General features: G+C 35.7%; 1 protein-coding gene across 1 annotated transcript; it reads left to right on the top strand.

Annotated features, from left to right (window-relative positions):
- The first annotated feature begins 13378 nt into the window (after positions 1 to 13378).
- Positions 13379 to 16378, top strand: LOC136232736 (probable WRKY transcription factor 31). Its single transcript, XM_066022116.1, has 6 exons — positions 13379 to 13747; positions 13875 to 13973; positions 14124 to 14264; positions 14359 to 14736; positions 14828 to 14941; positions 15526 to 16378. Exons 1-6 carry the CDS (start codon positions 13472 to 13474, stop codon positions 16135 to 16137), a joined length of 1620 nt encoding a protein of 539 aa, XP_065878188.1. The 5' UTR covers positions 13379 to 13471; the 3' UTR covers positions 16138 to 16378.
- Positions 16379 to 17080: the final 702 nt, after the last annotated feature.

Here is a 17080-nt window from a genome sequence, read left to right on the forward strand (position 1 = left end):
CAAATGAGGGGCCTCTTAATAGCTTTAATAAGGTTGCGGCTATGAAGACCCATGACATGACTACCCAAAATCATATTGATAGCCTCCAAGTTATCTGACTCCACAGAAAGCCTCTTAACACCCAGCCTAATCGCCAGCTGGATCCCAGAGAGAATGCCCCAGAGCTCCGCAGAGAAGGAAGAACCCAAACCCAGAAACCCAGATTAAGTTTTATCTAATTTTATTTATTATATTAATTTAAGAATAAAAATTAATATTAGTAATAAAATTATATTATAGTATATTTTTAACTAAAAATACATAATCAATTTTATAATAATTTAGTATTATAATTTAAATATATCGTTTATATAATATCTATTTTACGTGGTACTTATTATACATGCATTATTGAGTTTCTAATTTATTAAATAATAATTGGTTAAATGAAATATTAAGTTAAATAATTATTAATGTTTTTTAACCTAATGAGTAAAATTAAAATTTATGAAAAATTTCTAATTAATTTTATTACACACTATTTTAGTACAAAAATATTTTTTATATAATTTATCTGATTGCTCGGTTCAAGATTCGTTAGACACCCTTTAGAAGGATTCTCTTGCAATTTTTTTTTACGTATACTAAGACTCGAACTCAAGGTCTTTAATTTAAACGACTTGATGTCTTTTACTAATCAACTCAAGATTAATTGGTTTAGGAAAAAAAATAGTTAAATACTACATTGATTTTTTAATATATTGATTTATCGAAATTATGAAACACTAAACTAATTTATGGTAGATTGGTAAATTTATCATTTTATTTATAATTATTTATTAAAATAATTTTAATTATTGATATAAATAAAATTTGATATAACTTAATTAAATATAGATGAAAGTTAATTAGTGATAGAAGGGCAAACTTGTCATTTTCTATATAATTTATGAATGAAGGACTAAGTAGTCAGTTTTGTCAAAACTTAGGGATGTTATAGTGTGTTTTTAAAAATAGAGGGACTTACTAATGTAATATGCACAAACTCAGGGACTAATAAATTATGGGTAATTAATTTATTAGTCCTTATATTTTGACAAAACACATTGTTTAGTCCCTGTATTTTAAAAAACACATGATAAAGTCCCTAACATTTTTCTCAATGAACTGTTTAGTCCCTAACATTTTTCTCGGTGAACTGTTTAGTCTCTGCCGTTAGACTCTCGTGAAGATTTTGTTAGTCAATTTGAATTTGCGTTTTTCTTTTTCTTTATTTTTCTTTCCTTTAAACTCTCATGCATTTGAAATCAACTTTGAGTGTTCTTCTTTTTGATTTTCTTTTTAATCGTTCAAATTCGTAAGCATTGGGTCTGTTCTTTTTCTTGTTCTCCATACAAATAGCTTATTCTTTTAAATTGGATTTCCTCTTCTAAAATTTGAAGGTAAATAGTAAAGGGTAATAAATCTAACAAACAGACTGAAGGACTAAACAGTTTACTGAGAAAAAGGTTAGGGACATTACCATGTGTTTTTGAAAATACAAGGACTAAACAGTGTGTTTTGTTAAAATATAGGGACTAATAAATTAATTACCCATAAATTATTTACCCTTTTTAGAATTTATTATATCACTTTTCCAGGAAAAAAAATTCAATTTCTTACTTTTAATACTCAAATAACTTAATTTCTGAATTAAATTTTATGAAAATTGTAAAAAATTTATAGCTAAAAATTAAAAATAAAATGCGTAAAAATGTTATAATTTTTAGCCAACACACAAAAACAATAAAGTTTCAACATGCTAGAGGCTAAAAAAATATTTGCCTGGATTTCGGAAAACCACTCCCAACAGCAGGGCTAAATTTAGCCCTCCCAAAGTATGGAATCTGCATATGAGAATACATAGGGTCCGTTCGGCTACTCGTTGTTTGTTGTTCCTGTTTGCGACTGCCTTTGGAAAATGCTGTTTTTCCAAAAAGACAGAGATTCCCTACTTTTGTAAAAAGCTACTTGATTTTGTATTTTTCGTTAAGCTGTGCACTTTTCTTAAGTTTTGTACCGTACTTTATTCTATAAATTATTAACTTAGGCATTATAGTGGAGTTGTCAGTCAATGATCCTGTTTTGACTATTTTTTTATCTTATTTCATACACCGAAACTATCCTTCCACACAGTGGCGAATACAAGATTGTTCGGTTAGGGGTCGATTTTATACGTGCCTGTGAATTTTTTTTTTTTTTGGCTAAATCAAACTTGTTCAAAAATACCCCTAATGTTTTGGGTCAGGAGCAATTTTATCCCTAATGTCTAAAATGGTATCATTTCGGGACTAAGACTTTCTTGTTGTTGTTGTTGTTGTTGTTGTTGTCTAAAATGGTACAATTTTATCCCTAATGTTGGAAGCCAAGAGCAATTTTACCCCTAACGTTGATAAATTGGGTCAATTTGAGAAATAGTTCATCAAACTGTCTTCTAAGCCATGAATAATAGTGTCTGAAATTGATCCAATTTATCAACGTTAGAGGTAAAATTGGTGCAAAATTACAAAATTGATATGCAATCGGTGCAAAATAGAGAAACAAATGACTACATTTTATAATAGTGTCTGAAATTGATCAAATTTACCAACGTTAGAGATAAAATTGCTCTTGGCTACAAACATTAGGGGTAAAATTGCACCATTTTAGATGTTAGGGGTAAAATTGCACCTAACCCAAAACGTTAGAGATATTTGATGCGTAACAACCCGAGAATCCGGGAAATGGATGATTACGAGTCGGAAACATTTTAATTTACATTTTTTTATCAAAAGAAATCATGAAAATAATGCATGACAATTGAACGATTTTGCATTTTTCGTCACAAAAAATTGAATAATTTTGCATTTTTTGTCATAAAAAAATTGAACAATTTTACATTTTTTGTTTAAAATTTTTTTATGTAGAATTTTGCCCCCCCTCCCTCAAATCATGGATTCGCCACTAACCGGAACCACCACAATCTCAAATTTTATGGAGATAATGGTCAAAACTTCTCGTGGTCATAGTGGTTCTGGTGGATGGAGGGTCCGGATCCCAGGCCCCTCCTTGTATTCGCCCTTGCTTCCACACGAGTATCAATCCCTAATAGTTTTTATAAAATCAAATAAATTTTTTTAGAAATAAAATCAAATAATTTTATAAACTTATTCTAAATTTAATATATTCCTAACTTTTTTTCTACCAAATTTAAATCTAAGTTATCTTAACCTAATTTTCAAAACAAAATACAAAAAATAATACTCCTTAAACTCATTTTTTAAAGAGTTAATTTGACTGATTAAGCTTAAGGTAATAATTTTAGTTTAGATTTATCAAAAAAATATATATAATTTTAGTTTAGAGGCCTAAAAGCATCAAGACAAGGAAAAGTAATATAATAATAATAATAATAATTTCCTAAAAATAATAATAATAATAATAATTAAGAGAGAAAAGGAAAGAAAGTCAAAGCAAGTGTCCTGGTCCCACGGATGATAAACAGTCAATAAGGTTACCGGAGAAACCAGATCAGAAACGTCAAGTCGTGTAAGTTATCTAAATAAAAAAAAAATAAAAAAAAAAAAACAAATATATGGGGACCACACATAGACTTAATCCACTGCCCCACCAGGTCTCCGGTCACCCTACTACTACCCCTTACACCCGGGCCGTCAAATTCGTTGACTTCCCTTTTAATTAGCTCTTATAAAAAATTAATTTCTTTATTTTATTTTCTTTGCTTTTTCTATTTCCTCACGTGGAACGCGCCGCGCTCTTCGGGGCGGTGAGATTCATTTTTTCTTTGTGAATGAGTCAAACTATTCATTGACCAACTATAGACGAAACCTCCCTCATCCGGACCTTCTTATTACCGCCCGAACCCGAACCCGATAGCTTCAATTATTACTTCATTTACTTTTTTTTTTTCTAGAAACTACTTTATTTAATCTTAATTTTACTTTTTTTTTTGAATCTTAATTTTACTTAATGGAGTCAGAACCATGTTTGTACTTAAATTCATCTTTTAATTTAAGGTAATTAATTTATCAGTCCCTATATTTTGACAAAACATATTATTTAGTCCCTATATTTTCAAAAATACATGATAAAGTCCTTAATCTTTTTCTCGATGAACTGTTTAGTCCCTAATGTTTTTCTCGGTGAACTGTTTAGTCTCTGTCGTTAGACTCTCATGAAGATTTTGTTAGTCAATTTGGATTTGCGTTCTTCTTTTCCTTTCCTTTAAACTTTAATACATCTGAAATCAACTTTGAGTGTTCTTTTTCTTGATTTTCTTCTTAATCGTTCAAATTCGCAAGCATTGAGTCTTTTCTTTTTCTTGTTCTCCATACAAATAGCTTCTTCTTCTAAATTGGATTTCTTCTTCTAAAGTTTGAAGGTAAATAGTAAAGGATAATTTAGTCATTTCCGAAGTCATAAACGGTAAAAAATCTAACAAACAGACGAAATGACTAAACAGTTCGCTGAGGAAAAGGTTAGGGACCTTACAGGAACTAAACAGTGTGTTTTATCAAAATATAGCAACTAATAAATTAATTACCCTTTAATTTATATTAATTTTGCTAAATTTTCAGTTTTGATATAAAGTTATTTAGAAATTTGCATTTAGGAATTATAAATAGAGTTTAATATCAAATAAAATAAAATTTGTAAGTGAATTCAAGAAAATCAATTTGTGTAATTTATTTATATTAAAGGCCTAATACATCATTTACTCTCTGAACTTGTCCAAAAAGTTTGATTGGCCCCTGAACTTTTAAAGTATCCTGATAATCCCCTCAACTTGCATAAAATGTTCAGTTAACCCCTCGAACTATTAGAGATAATATTCGAATTATCTCTGTAAATAGATTCCTATCTAGTTAGAGTTTTACTCTGTCTATATTCCTAGCTAGGTAAAGTTTTAATACGACTATACTTATGTATTGTATTCCTATACAAACTGTTATTGGCTCACTATAAATACAAGGTCTCTGAGCCAGAATCATTAAGCTGATTCAATTCATTATTGTGCCTATTACTTATCTGTCTATCTCCATAATTCTCTCATCTATCTAACCCTAGATTCAACATGGTATCAGTAGTATCAACTTCCGCATCCTCCGAATCCTCTGATCATCCCCAATCCCCGACCTATTCTCAATACAAAGCCGCTGCCCTTGCTTCCGCCGCCGCCGCCGCCGCCACCGCCGGTGTAGCCACGGTCCAGATCGAATCCGCCGGTGCCTCTGATGCCGCGGCTGCTCAAAATACAAACGATGCATACGGTGGTTCCTTCGCGTCGTCTGGATGGCGGTTTACGTCACCATTCATCACCGGGGATTCCGTCTTCCTCAATCCACAACCTGCATCAGCCACCGCACCACCAACGCACACCGTCGGTGATACCTTCCCTCCGGAGGTCCGTGCGGCGCTCGAAGCTTATCAAGCGGCCAGCGCAAGGGCGGTGATGGCTCAGGAACGGCCTGCGCCGTCTGCCGCGGCAACGACATCAGCCGGAGGAAAAGCTCCGATTCAGGAATCTGCCGCAACGTTCCTCGCGGCTGCCGCAGCGCCGAATCATCCCTCCACCGTGGCTGCGTCTGCCCAGGCGCGACCTACGTCTTCCTCTTTTGCGCATCCTGCGCATCCACCTCCCGTGACAGCAGCGTGCGCACAGCCCCTAGGGCAAATCGCGACACCAACACCATCTAATGACACGGCAATTCTAGCCGCACTCGCGGCATATCAGGCGGCTATTCCACAAACACGGAATCCACAAGTTCCGATTCAGCAGCCATCAGTTCAGGTACAACAATCTGCAACACCTCTAACCCTATTTTCTCCATCAGTTCTGGCTGCCCTAGCAGCATATCAGGCGGCTGAAGCCAGTAACAAAAATCAGGTTATTTCTGAATCTAATATTTCACCGTTTTGTTACAATACCCAAATATCTCATGATCTATCACCATCTTTCTTCTCAAATTATTTTCCCAACACCGTTAATGCACCGTCAACCAATGTTAGACACAATTTTATTTCCTCCTCCATCCCTCATAATACAAACAATCCTGTCCACCCAGAACCTATACCCACTTATGTTGAACAACCTAGACAACCACCCACAAACATCAATATCAACATCAAATTAAACCCGAATAACTACAAAGCATGGAGAATGTCCATGGAATCTACCCTTCAAACCTATCATCTTCTTTCTCACATTCTTAGTTCAACACCACCACCACTCAAATTTATTCCTAAAACAGGTTTTGTGACATTAGCTGCGGATTTAATCATAAATCCATCGTTTATTCAATGGGATGATGTAGAAAATGTGGTTAGGACTTTGCTCCTAAATTCAATCACCGAAGAGGTGTTTTCTGAGATTGCATATCTCAAATATTCACATGACATTTGGCTAGCTTTAGAGGATGCCTACGGGCTAATTACAGGCAGCAAGCAGTTTCAGATGGGAGTCGAACTGCATGAACTTGAGCAAAGAGGAATGTCTGTTACGGCATATATGCAAAAAGTGAAATCCATCCTTGATGATCTGGCTGCCTCAGGGAATCCTTATCCTCGGCATCTACTACCGTCAGTCCTTTACAAAGGTTTAGCAGAAGAGTATCGCTCCACTATTCAGAATCTTGTAACTCAGCGAGGTACAAACATCAACTATCAAGAGATTCTGCATAGCTTGAAGATAGTTGAGGGCATGATTCAATCGACCAGGAAGACAACTCTGCTTCAGCCTGAGGCCAATGTATCCACCATGGAAGCAAATCAAGCAAAGAAGCAGAATCCAAAGAAAAGAAGAAGTGGCAAGTGCTACAATTGTGGTGATCCAAGCCACTGGGCTGACAAGTGCAAAAGACCAAAGAATAATTCAAGAACACAATACAATCCTGGACCACAAGCGCACATGGCATGGCAATAACCACCAAATCCATTCATGGGTCCTAATCAGCCGTGGTACCCAGACACAGGGGAAACTAATCACATGACGGCAAATCCGGCTCAACTTCAACAAATGCAACCATATCCAGGATATGATACAGTTCAATTTGGCAATGGTCAAGGTTTGCAAATTTCTCACTTTGGAAATTCAAATATCAATAATCTGAAAATTAATGATGCCCTACTTGTTCCCAAGCTTACCAAATCTTTACTATCTGTTCAAAAATTTACCCGTGAGAACTCATGTTTCTTTGAATTTTGGCCTAACCATTTTCTTGTGAAGGACCAAACAATTGGGGAAATCCTGTTACGGGGCCCGAGTAAAGATGGACTATATGTGCTTACACCCACCCTGAAGGAGGCGCTAGTTGGAGAGAAGGTGTCTTTTGAAAGGTGGCATGCACGGCTTGGACATTGTCAGAATCAGACAGTCAGCTCAGTTCTCAAAGGAAACAATCTATCCTCTTCAAAACCAGTTAACAAATGTTCTTTTTGCCCATTAGGCAAGCTTGCTAGGAGCTCTTTACCATCTATTAGTTGTTCTAGCACATTTACTTTTGAAAACTTACATCTGGATGTTTGGGGGCCAGCTCCAGTTGCTTCTTGTCTTGGCCACCGTTATTTTTTAATAATCATTGATGAATTCACCAGATTTGGATGGGTCTTTTGTTTAAAGAATAAGAGTGATGTTTTTTCAACCTTCTGTGATTTTTATGCCATGATCTCTAATCAGTATAGTGCAAGGGTTAAGAACATTTACTCTGATCTTGGGGGGGAGTTTCAAAAACTATAACCTTTTTTCAAACGCCATGGCATTATACACAAGATTGCATGCCCTTACACTCATGCACAAAATGGTATAGCTGAGAGGAAAATTAGACATGTTGTTGACATTTGCCTTACTTTGCTAGCCAATGCATCTTTACCTCCAAAATTTTGGAACTATGCCATGATACATAGCATTAGGCTAATTAACTACTTACCCACCAAAATCCTAAACAACAAGTCACCCTATTTCTTGTTCTACAAGAAACAACCTGCCTATAAGGCCTTACGCATTTTTGGTAGTGGTATTTATCCCCTTCTTCGTCCATACAATCAACACAAATTTGATTTTCGCTCCAAGTTATGTGTCTACCTTGGTCCATCAGAAAATCATTCTGGGGATATCTGTCTTGAATATGCCACTGGACGCATATACATCTGCAAGTTTGTGCAGCACAATGAAGAAGTCTTTCCTGCATCAACAATCACTACATCATCACCTTCATCTAGCAACTCAGGGGTAAGCACATCGTGTCAACTACCATCTCTACTCGACCCGTATCCAGGTAATTTCTCTAATCCCAACCCTATAGTATCTTCTTCTAACCTGGTTCCATACTCTGCACCCATCACACCTGGACCTCATCCTGGAACCCCAACTACTCCTCCTGACTCTAAAGCCACACACAGTGCTCCTTTAGTTCCACCTCAATATCTGTCACCAGTGGTCGCTGCTGCATCAACACCTATTTCTCAGAATGATCTTAATGTTGAAGATAACAATCCAGTTGATGTTGCGGACATCAGCACACCGGAAATACAGAATGCAATTCCTCATGAGGAGAACATCATGCCACAAACAGATTCTCCTCCTCCTGAAAGTGCAACACATGCTCCCATTCCACCTGAAAGGCCCAGGCCTCGCAATGCACCGCTGATTGGTCCACGACAACATTATATGCAACTTCGACAGTCATCTCTTCAGTCAAGAGGAAGGTTTGAGGGACTATTAGCTACACATCCAAATGGCACAGTGGATCCCACATGCTTCAGTAAAGCCAACAAACAAGCAGAATGGCGTACTGCAATGTCTGAAGAGATCCAAGCTCTTCTGGATAATGGAACATGGCAACTTGTACCGAGACCACATGATCAGCATGTCATCACCTTCAGGTGGCTCTTTCGTACAAAGAAGAAGTCTGATGGAACCATTGAGCGTCACAAAGCTCGCTTAGTAGCACGAGGATTCACTCAAAAAGCTGGGATTGACTACAAAGAAACATTCAGTCCAGTAATCAAAGCCACAACCATCAGGTCTGTATTTGCCATCGCAGCAACAAACAACTGGTTCGTCAATCAACTAAATGTCTCCAATGCTTTTCTCCATGGAAACTTATCAGAAACCATATATATGGAACAACCGCAGGGGTTTTGGGATAGTGACCGACCAGATCATATCTTCCTTCTCACAAAGAGTCTCTATGGATTGAAGCAAGCACCGCGAGAATGGTTCACTCGCCTTCGAACATTCCTCCTCTCCCTAGGGTACAAAATGTCACAGGCTGACAACTCTTTGTTCATCAGACGCACCGATACTGAAAAAAGTTACATTCTGTGCTATGTTGATGATATACTCATAACAGGGAACCACCCTGCACACATCACAAACACTATTGCAGCCATAGAACGTGAGTTTCCCATCCGCAATCTTGGCAAAGCAGAATACTTTCTTGGAATAGAGATCCGATATGAGAAGGATGGCATTCACATGTGTCAAGCCAAGTATGTGGCTGACATCCTCGACAGAGTGAAGATGATTGACTCCAAGCCCACACTAACGCCCATGGCCACCACACCAACAGTTTCAAAGGAGCTAGGCACCAGCTTAACCTCTGGAGATGAATATAGAAGCATTGTGGGGGCACTTCAGTACTTAACATTCACTCGACCTGACATTGCATTTGCAGTTAACAAATTATGTCAGTTTCTACACTGTCCAACTGATGAACACTGGAAAGGAGTCAAGAGGGTTTTACGCTATGTTCAGGGTACATCAGATTTTGGCATAGTCATGTCTGTCAAACCAATACAGCACATCCACTGCTACTCATATAGTGATTGGGGAGGGTGTCCTGATGATCGACGATCCACGGGTGCCTTCTGTGTCTATCTTGGATCCAGCATTGTATCGTGGTAGACCCGCAAGCAACCCACAATATCCAGATCCTCAACAGAGAGCGAATACAAAGCAGTAGCAAATGCCACTGCCGAACTGCTATAGCTCAAATCTCTTCTCTCGGATCTCGGCTTTCCATTACCCACCCCGGTTCAGTTATGGTGTGATAATGTTGGAGCGATCTATCTCACTTCAAATCTAGTGTTTCATGCTCGCACGAAACACATTGAGCTAGACTATCATTTTGTTCGTGAACAAATTCACAGAGGATTTCTCAGTGTTAGATTTATTCCAACCAATGATCAGGTTGCAGACATACTCACCAAGCCGCTAGCTCCGGCTCGTTTCACGATGCTACGCTCCCGCCTCTTTGTTCGTGCCCGCCATCGGCTTGAGGGGGGTGTTAGATATAATATTCGAATTATCTCTGTAAATAGATTCCTATCTAGTTAGAGTTTTACTCTGTCTATATTCCTAGCTAGGTAGAGTTTTAATACGACTATACTTATGTATTGTATTCCTATACAAACTGTTATTGGCTCACTATAAATACAAGGCCTCTGAGCCAGAATCATTAAGCTGATTCAATTTATTATTGTGCCTATTACTTATCTGTCTATCTCCATAATTCTCTCATCTATCTAACCCTAGATTCAACACGAACTTGTGTAAAATGTAATCAATTGATCACTCAGTCGTAAAAAAGTAAGTTAAATGCGGAATATGTATTCCGCGTGTCTTAGAATGTTATTACATAATTAAAAAAATAGATTAAAAATGAAGTTATTGCTTGTTCAACTATACAACTTGTCCTCTCTAATATTAGGACCGTATACTCCGGTTTTGATCGTTTTACTATTTTTAAGACTCGTGCAATACATCTTTCGCATTTAACTTACTTTTTTTGCAACCGAGTGATCAATTGATTACATTTTGCGCAAGTTCAGAAGGCTAACTGAACATTTTATGCAAGTTGAGGGAGGCTATCGAGACACTTTAAAAGTTTAGGAGCCAATCAAACTTTTTGGACAAGTTCAGGGGACAAATGATATATTAAACATATATTGATTTGATTAACCTTAAAGATAACTCAATGCTCTTCTGTCCTTAATTAAAAGTGAGGGTTCGAATCTCATTTTAGGCATGGAGCAATCTTATATCTTCTAATAACAATTGTCGTATTCTAATCCTAATTAAATATTTTATATCTATTATTTAACTAAGAAGTAATAAAAAGAAATACAAAAAAGAAAAAAAACACTAAATAGACCCTTTACAATCATAGCGATAACACAAAATAATATCTTATCTATATCAAAAAGTAGGATTGTAATCGAGACGAGACGAGTTTTGTTCTACTCATGTTCAGCTTGATAGGAATGGGCGAGCTCGAGCTCAACATCCTACTGGATCTCAGTTCATTAAAAAAAATGTCTGATCGTGAGCTGCTCGTGAGTAATTCATTTTTTGTTCACGAGCAGCTCGTTATTTTTATTCATAAATTTTACTCGCAGACAGTAAATTAATTGTGTTCATAAGCTACATAGTTTTGAAACCTATAAAACTATAGTTTCACACAAAACTATATAGTTTTACATTTCTCACTTTATAGAAATATTATTACTAAAAAAATATGTTCATAGGATGTGGCTCTGGAAACAAACCAAACTTATTCAAGGAAGCTCGATTAGATATATTCACTTGACTTTCTCAATGGATTATCACCTCACATTTCTTCCCAATAACTAAGCAACGAGTTCTAAATAGATGATGCTGTGAGTTATGCTCCTCTTCACTAGACATTACCACCCTCATTACCAAATACACATTACGCTTAACGCCATCATCCTCACCTTTATAGGTATATTTGTTTTGGCTCCACTCAACGTTCCCTAACTTATCTTCATACTAGAACCTATATTCATCATCTTCATAAGTATCTTCATTTTGGTTCCACTCAACATCCTCCAACTCATCATCGTAATGGAATATATCTTCCTCGTCTTCATAAGTAGCCCCATTTTGGTTCCACTCAATGATCTGACGCTCATCCTTATCATGATAGAACCCATTCTCATCATCTTCATAGGTGTCCTCGTGTTGGTTCCACTCATCGTTCGGAAACTCATACTCATCATGGTAAACTCCAACATTTTCAACATAATTAAATTCATTTTAATTATAATAAAATTCACCATCCTCATATAGCTTATCATCAGAATTGTTCTCTCTCTCTCTCTCTCTTCAACCCCTTCCTCGAACTCACTCTCATAACAGCCAAGTTCATCATTTCTTTCTAACTCATTCTCAGATTGGTTCTCCTCTTTATCAATCTCCTCTTCAAGCTCATCTTCTTCATGATCATATTCAAATTCATTTCCCTCTTTGTCAACAACCCATTCTTCCCCATGACCTATCGTTTCCTTCCACTCCTCCTCATAATATTTAATTTTAAGGTTTATAGCTTATTTGAATCAATTATTGTTAATTTTTATTACTTTTCTTCTGATAACGAAATTTATGGATTAGAGTTTGTTTGAATCAACTGTTGTTATTTTTATTATTTTCAACGAAATTTATGACTTAGAGTTTGTTTGAATCAACTGTTTTTAGTTGTTACTTTTGTTTTGATAACAATTGTCATATTCTAATCATAACTAAATATTTCATATTTATTGTTTGAACTAAGAAGTAAAAAACAAAAACAAAATGCGGAACTAAGTAAACACTTTACAATTATAGCGATATCATAAATATAAACATATAACACTAAATTGTTTTACATTTTTTTTATCTTTATAGAATATTATTATTAAATGGTATTTGATTACTCATTTTTCTCGTTATGTTTGCTTTTCACTCCAAAAAATAGACTTTTAAGTGTTTGGTTAGATACCTTTTGAATGTCTTTCATAGCTGAAAATTAGCTTTTTATAAAAAACAGAAACTTCATACTTTTTGGAAAAGCAGTTTTTTTCAACAGTATATAACAACCCGTAACAGCAAACAGGAAACGTCAACAACAAAAAGCAAGTAAACCAAATGAGCCCTAAAAATACAATCAAACCAAGCCTGATTAGGAACCTATTATAAACATTATAATCGAATTTATTCATGAACCTATAATCAAATTTACCACGAGTTTTCAAATGAAGTTTTCCACGCTCATACTCGACTCATTTATAAATCCAACCCAACACCATCCACCTTCTATCCTAACAAAATTTACATTCCCAAATGAAATAGGTAGATTAAGAAGAAAAGTAGTATAGATAGAGAAGTCTTGTATGGATGATCCATATTTAGAACCCATAGAAAAAAAAAACAGCTGGCACAGTGACGCAGAGTATGACGTAAGTAAAAAAATAAACAAAAAAACAAAATAAAATATCACATAAAAATTCCAGAAAAATAAAAGAAAATCTAATTATCGGTCTTCGTCCAAACCCTTTTTATAGGCGACCCAGTTGCACCGGTTAAAGACTTCACACACTTCTCTTCCCTTTTCTTCTCCTTCTCTCTCTCTCTATCTGTTACCCCCATTTTCTCTTCTTCTTCTCCTCTTCTTTTATGGACAAAGGATGGTGTCTCACTGAAGATCCTCCCCCTAATTCCACCTCCAATCTTCACTTCAACAAGAGTCCTCATCATTTTCATCATCTGTCCGATTCTCTTCGGATGTTTCCTTTCCCGGTCAATCGCGCTTCCTCTTCTCCCACTACCACCGCCGCCGACGGTATTGATTTCTTCTCCGAGAACAAAGATCTTGATCATTCTAAATCTGCTGCTGCTACGAGTATTGTCAATGTCAAGAAAGAGAGCTCTTACGCCGATGATCGTGTAAATGTAAGTTGTTTTGTTTCTATTTCGTCCTTTTATCATTTTGTGTGGTTGAGTGTTCGAGATCGAATCTTAGTTATAATTCGAATTTAGTTATAATTTTTTGTGGATTTGTGGATTTGTGGATTTATAGACTGGATTGCACCTTCTTACTGCTAATACTGGAAGTGATCAATCTACGGTGGATGACGGAGTTTCATCTGATGTTGATGATAAGAGATCTAAAAATGAGGTAATTAAGGAGACGAGATGAGATTATTAGATGAATTAATTATAATTAGTTAAGATGAAGCATGATTTGGTTGATTAATTAGTTAAGATGAAGCATGATTTGGTTGATTAATTAGTTGTTGTATTAAATGATTGGTCAAACGTGTTTCAGCTTGTGCAATTACAATCGGAGCTTCAAAGGATGAATACGGAGAATCATAAGCTAAGAGATATGCTTAGTCAAGTTAATAATAATTATAATGCGTTACAGATGCATCTTGTGGCGTTGATGCAAAGCGGTCAACAAGATCAGGTTAGTTGTTAATTAATAATTGGGAAGATTTTAATTAATTTGATCGGTGATGGATGATTGATGGTTAATTAATTAATGAGTTGTGTGCATTCAGGGTGTTCGACGAATTGCCGAGGAGAAAAAACAAGAGGTAGTGCCGAGACAATTCTTGGATCTTGGTCCTTCTGCAGAGACGGATGAGGTTTCTCATTCGTCATCGGATGAGAGAACACGATCGGGCACGCCTCAGACTAATGTGGAAGCAGCTAAAAACAATGGGAAACTCGAGATTGGTTCGTATGATCAGGAGAATTCTAGTTTTAGAGATGGAAAAAGAATTGGAAGAGAAGAAAGTCCTGATTCGGAAACTCAAGGTTGGAATCCTAATAAGGCTCAGAAGGTTAATCCTGCTAACAAGAGTATCGATCAATCTACTGAGGCAACGATGAGGAAAGCTCGTGTATCAGTTCGAGCACGATCAGAAGCTCCTATGGTATGTAATTAACTATTTAATTAGTTCAGTTTTTGCCTAATTAAGCTTCGATTGCATGATGGGAAATTGACTGTTAATTAATTTTGATCAGATCACTGATGGTTGTCAATGGAGAAAATATGGACAAAAAATGGCTAAAGGAAACCCATGTCCGAGAGCTTATTACAGATGCACCATGGCTGTTGGTTGTCCAGTGAGGAAGCAAGTATGTAATTCAGTCTCAATTTTCAAGTATTCAAATGTTTGTATTTTAGTTAATTCTGTCATATTGCCTGAGAACTTTATGTCCGTTTAGTTCTCTGATTAGTCTCAATTTTCAAGTATTCAAATAATACGATAGAAGTGTTTAGATAGAATTGAGAAACAAATTTCTTATACTTATTTCAGTACAAAAATTAGCTAAATTTTACTATCTATGATAGAAACAACAAACCCTTTGATTTTATAGCGTTTTACGTATCTGTTTCGATCTCAGAAAGTTGTACGAATGGTTTCGGATCTTGTTTTCTTTATGTGTTTTGAGAAGTGGATCCATGTTAATCACTTCTTTAGTAAATAACTAATATTTTCTAAATCGTTTTCTACAAGTTTTCAAAATGAAAAGAATCTCTTATTTCCCTCTATTACCTGACGCAGACGTAATTGTCTATTACGTGATAGGTGACGCATACGTAAATGTCTATAATTTACAGGTTTTCTCCATGTTTCCATTTATATTTTGGTGTCGGTTTCCATATTTGTTTATGTTTCATTGCAACATAATTCTGACGGCTTAACTAAAACTTTCAGGTTCAACGTTGCGCAGAGGATAGAACGATCCTGATAACGACATACGAAGGCAACCACAATCACCCGTTACCTCCGGCCGCAATGGCGATGGCATCGACAACAACCGCAGCAGCAAGCATGTTACTTTCAGGATCAATGTCAAGTGCAGATGGAATAATGAACCCAAACTTACTAGCAAGAGCAATTCTTCCATGCTCATCAAGTATGGCAACAATTTCAGCTTCAGCTCCATTTCCAACTGTTACATTAGACCTTACTCACAGCCCTAATCCTCTACAACAACAACAACAAAGACCTCAATCCCATTTTCAAATCCCATTTCCCGGAAGCGGACAAAACTCCGGTACACCGCCTCAGGTTTTCAGCTACAACCAGTCGAAATTTTCGGGTCTTCAATTATCTCAAGATCATCAATCCCAATTGCACCCACCGCCACCACAGTCTTCCTTGGTTGATTCAGTCAGTGCTGCTACCGCAGCCATCACCGCCGATCCCAATTTCACCGCGGCCCTCGCAGCCGCTATCACTTCTATCATCGGCGGCGCAAACAACAACAACAACAACACGAATAATAATAACAGTAACGCAAACAACACGAGCAACAGAAACTAGAGATTACTGGGTGTTAATTAATTAATTTAATTAATTATCCTTAAAATTTCTTGTTTCTTTTATTACGATTGAGATGATTACATGTTCATAGAGGGGTTGATTAGAACAGAAATATTTCATTCTTTTTTTCTTTTTTCTTTTTTCTTTTTTCAGAATAATTTGTTGCTAATTCTTTAGTGATCGATACAGGAAAAGATAATCAATATATTAATATATAGTATTTAAATTTTATTTTATTTTCGGTCAAATTATACCATTTTAATTCAATGTTCCAACTATATTGATTTAATTTTATATTTAATTTGTCTTCAAAAGAATAAAGGAAACTACTAAGAAAAGAAGAAGATGATGAACTTAGACTTAGCAGTCAAGAAATACGGCTATCACCATTTGACACGTTAATTAAAACTTTAGTGTATAAGAAAGGTAACCGGAAAATAATACAAACAATTATTAAATTCTTTTTCTTTCTTTTTCAACGTTCAGAAAAGAAAAGAAAAATCCTCATAACTTGTAGACTTTAGATGCATCGTTTTCTCATGTTTGAATAAATATAAAAGATTAGTATAAAAAAAATAAAACTTTTTTAGTTGAATTTTCCTTTTCTATAATAGTTACTTTATTTACTCCAAATAATAAATGTAAATTATTTTAATAAAGTTGAGATATATAAAATTGAGCTAAAATGCATCTAACAACAATAAATGATAACTCGTTGAATTACTAAACAAGCCCTCAATATGTAAATATAAATTTAAGTTGTAATTTTTTAATAAATGTGATCTCTTCTATATATAGAGAGAATATATATATTGATTTAATCATATTTCTTTTATAAATATTTTTTTTTATAATATAATCTCTCTTATAAGAGGCGGAGAAAAAGGAGGACGGGTTAGTTGGTCCACCGATTCATCGATGATATTCAAGGTTCCATCTCTAT

The sequence above is a fragment of the Euphorbia lathyris genome, chromosome 6 (genome assembly GCF_963576675.1).
Source record: "Euphorbia lathyris chromosome 6, ddEupLath1.1, whole genome shotgun sequence".
NCBI lineage: Eukaryota > Viridiplantae > Streptophyta > Magnoliopsida > Malpighiales > Euphorbiaceae > Euphorbia > Euphorbia lathyris.

Excerpts from the sequence above, each read along its gene's own strand:
- LOC136232736 (XM_066022116.1), top strand. The coding sequence starts at position 13,472 with ATGGACAAAGGATGGTGTCTCACTGAAGATCCTCCCCCTAATTCCACC. Across the intron at positions 14,737-14,827 it reads CACGATCAGAAGCTCCTATG|ATCACTGATGGTTGTCAATG; the intron begins GTATGTAATTAA and ends AATTTTGATCAG. Across the intron at positions 14,942-15,525 it reads GTTGTCCAGTGAGGAAGCAA|GTTCAACGTTGCGCAGAGGA; the intron begins GTATGTAATTCA and ends TAAAACTTTCAG.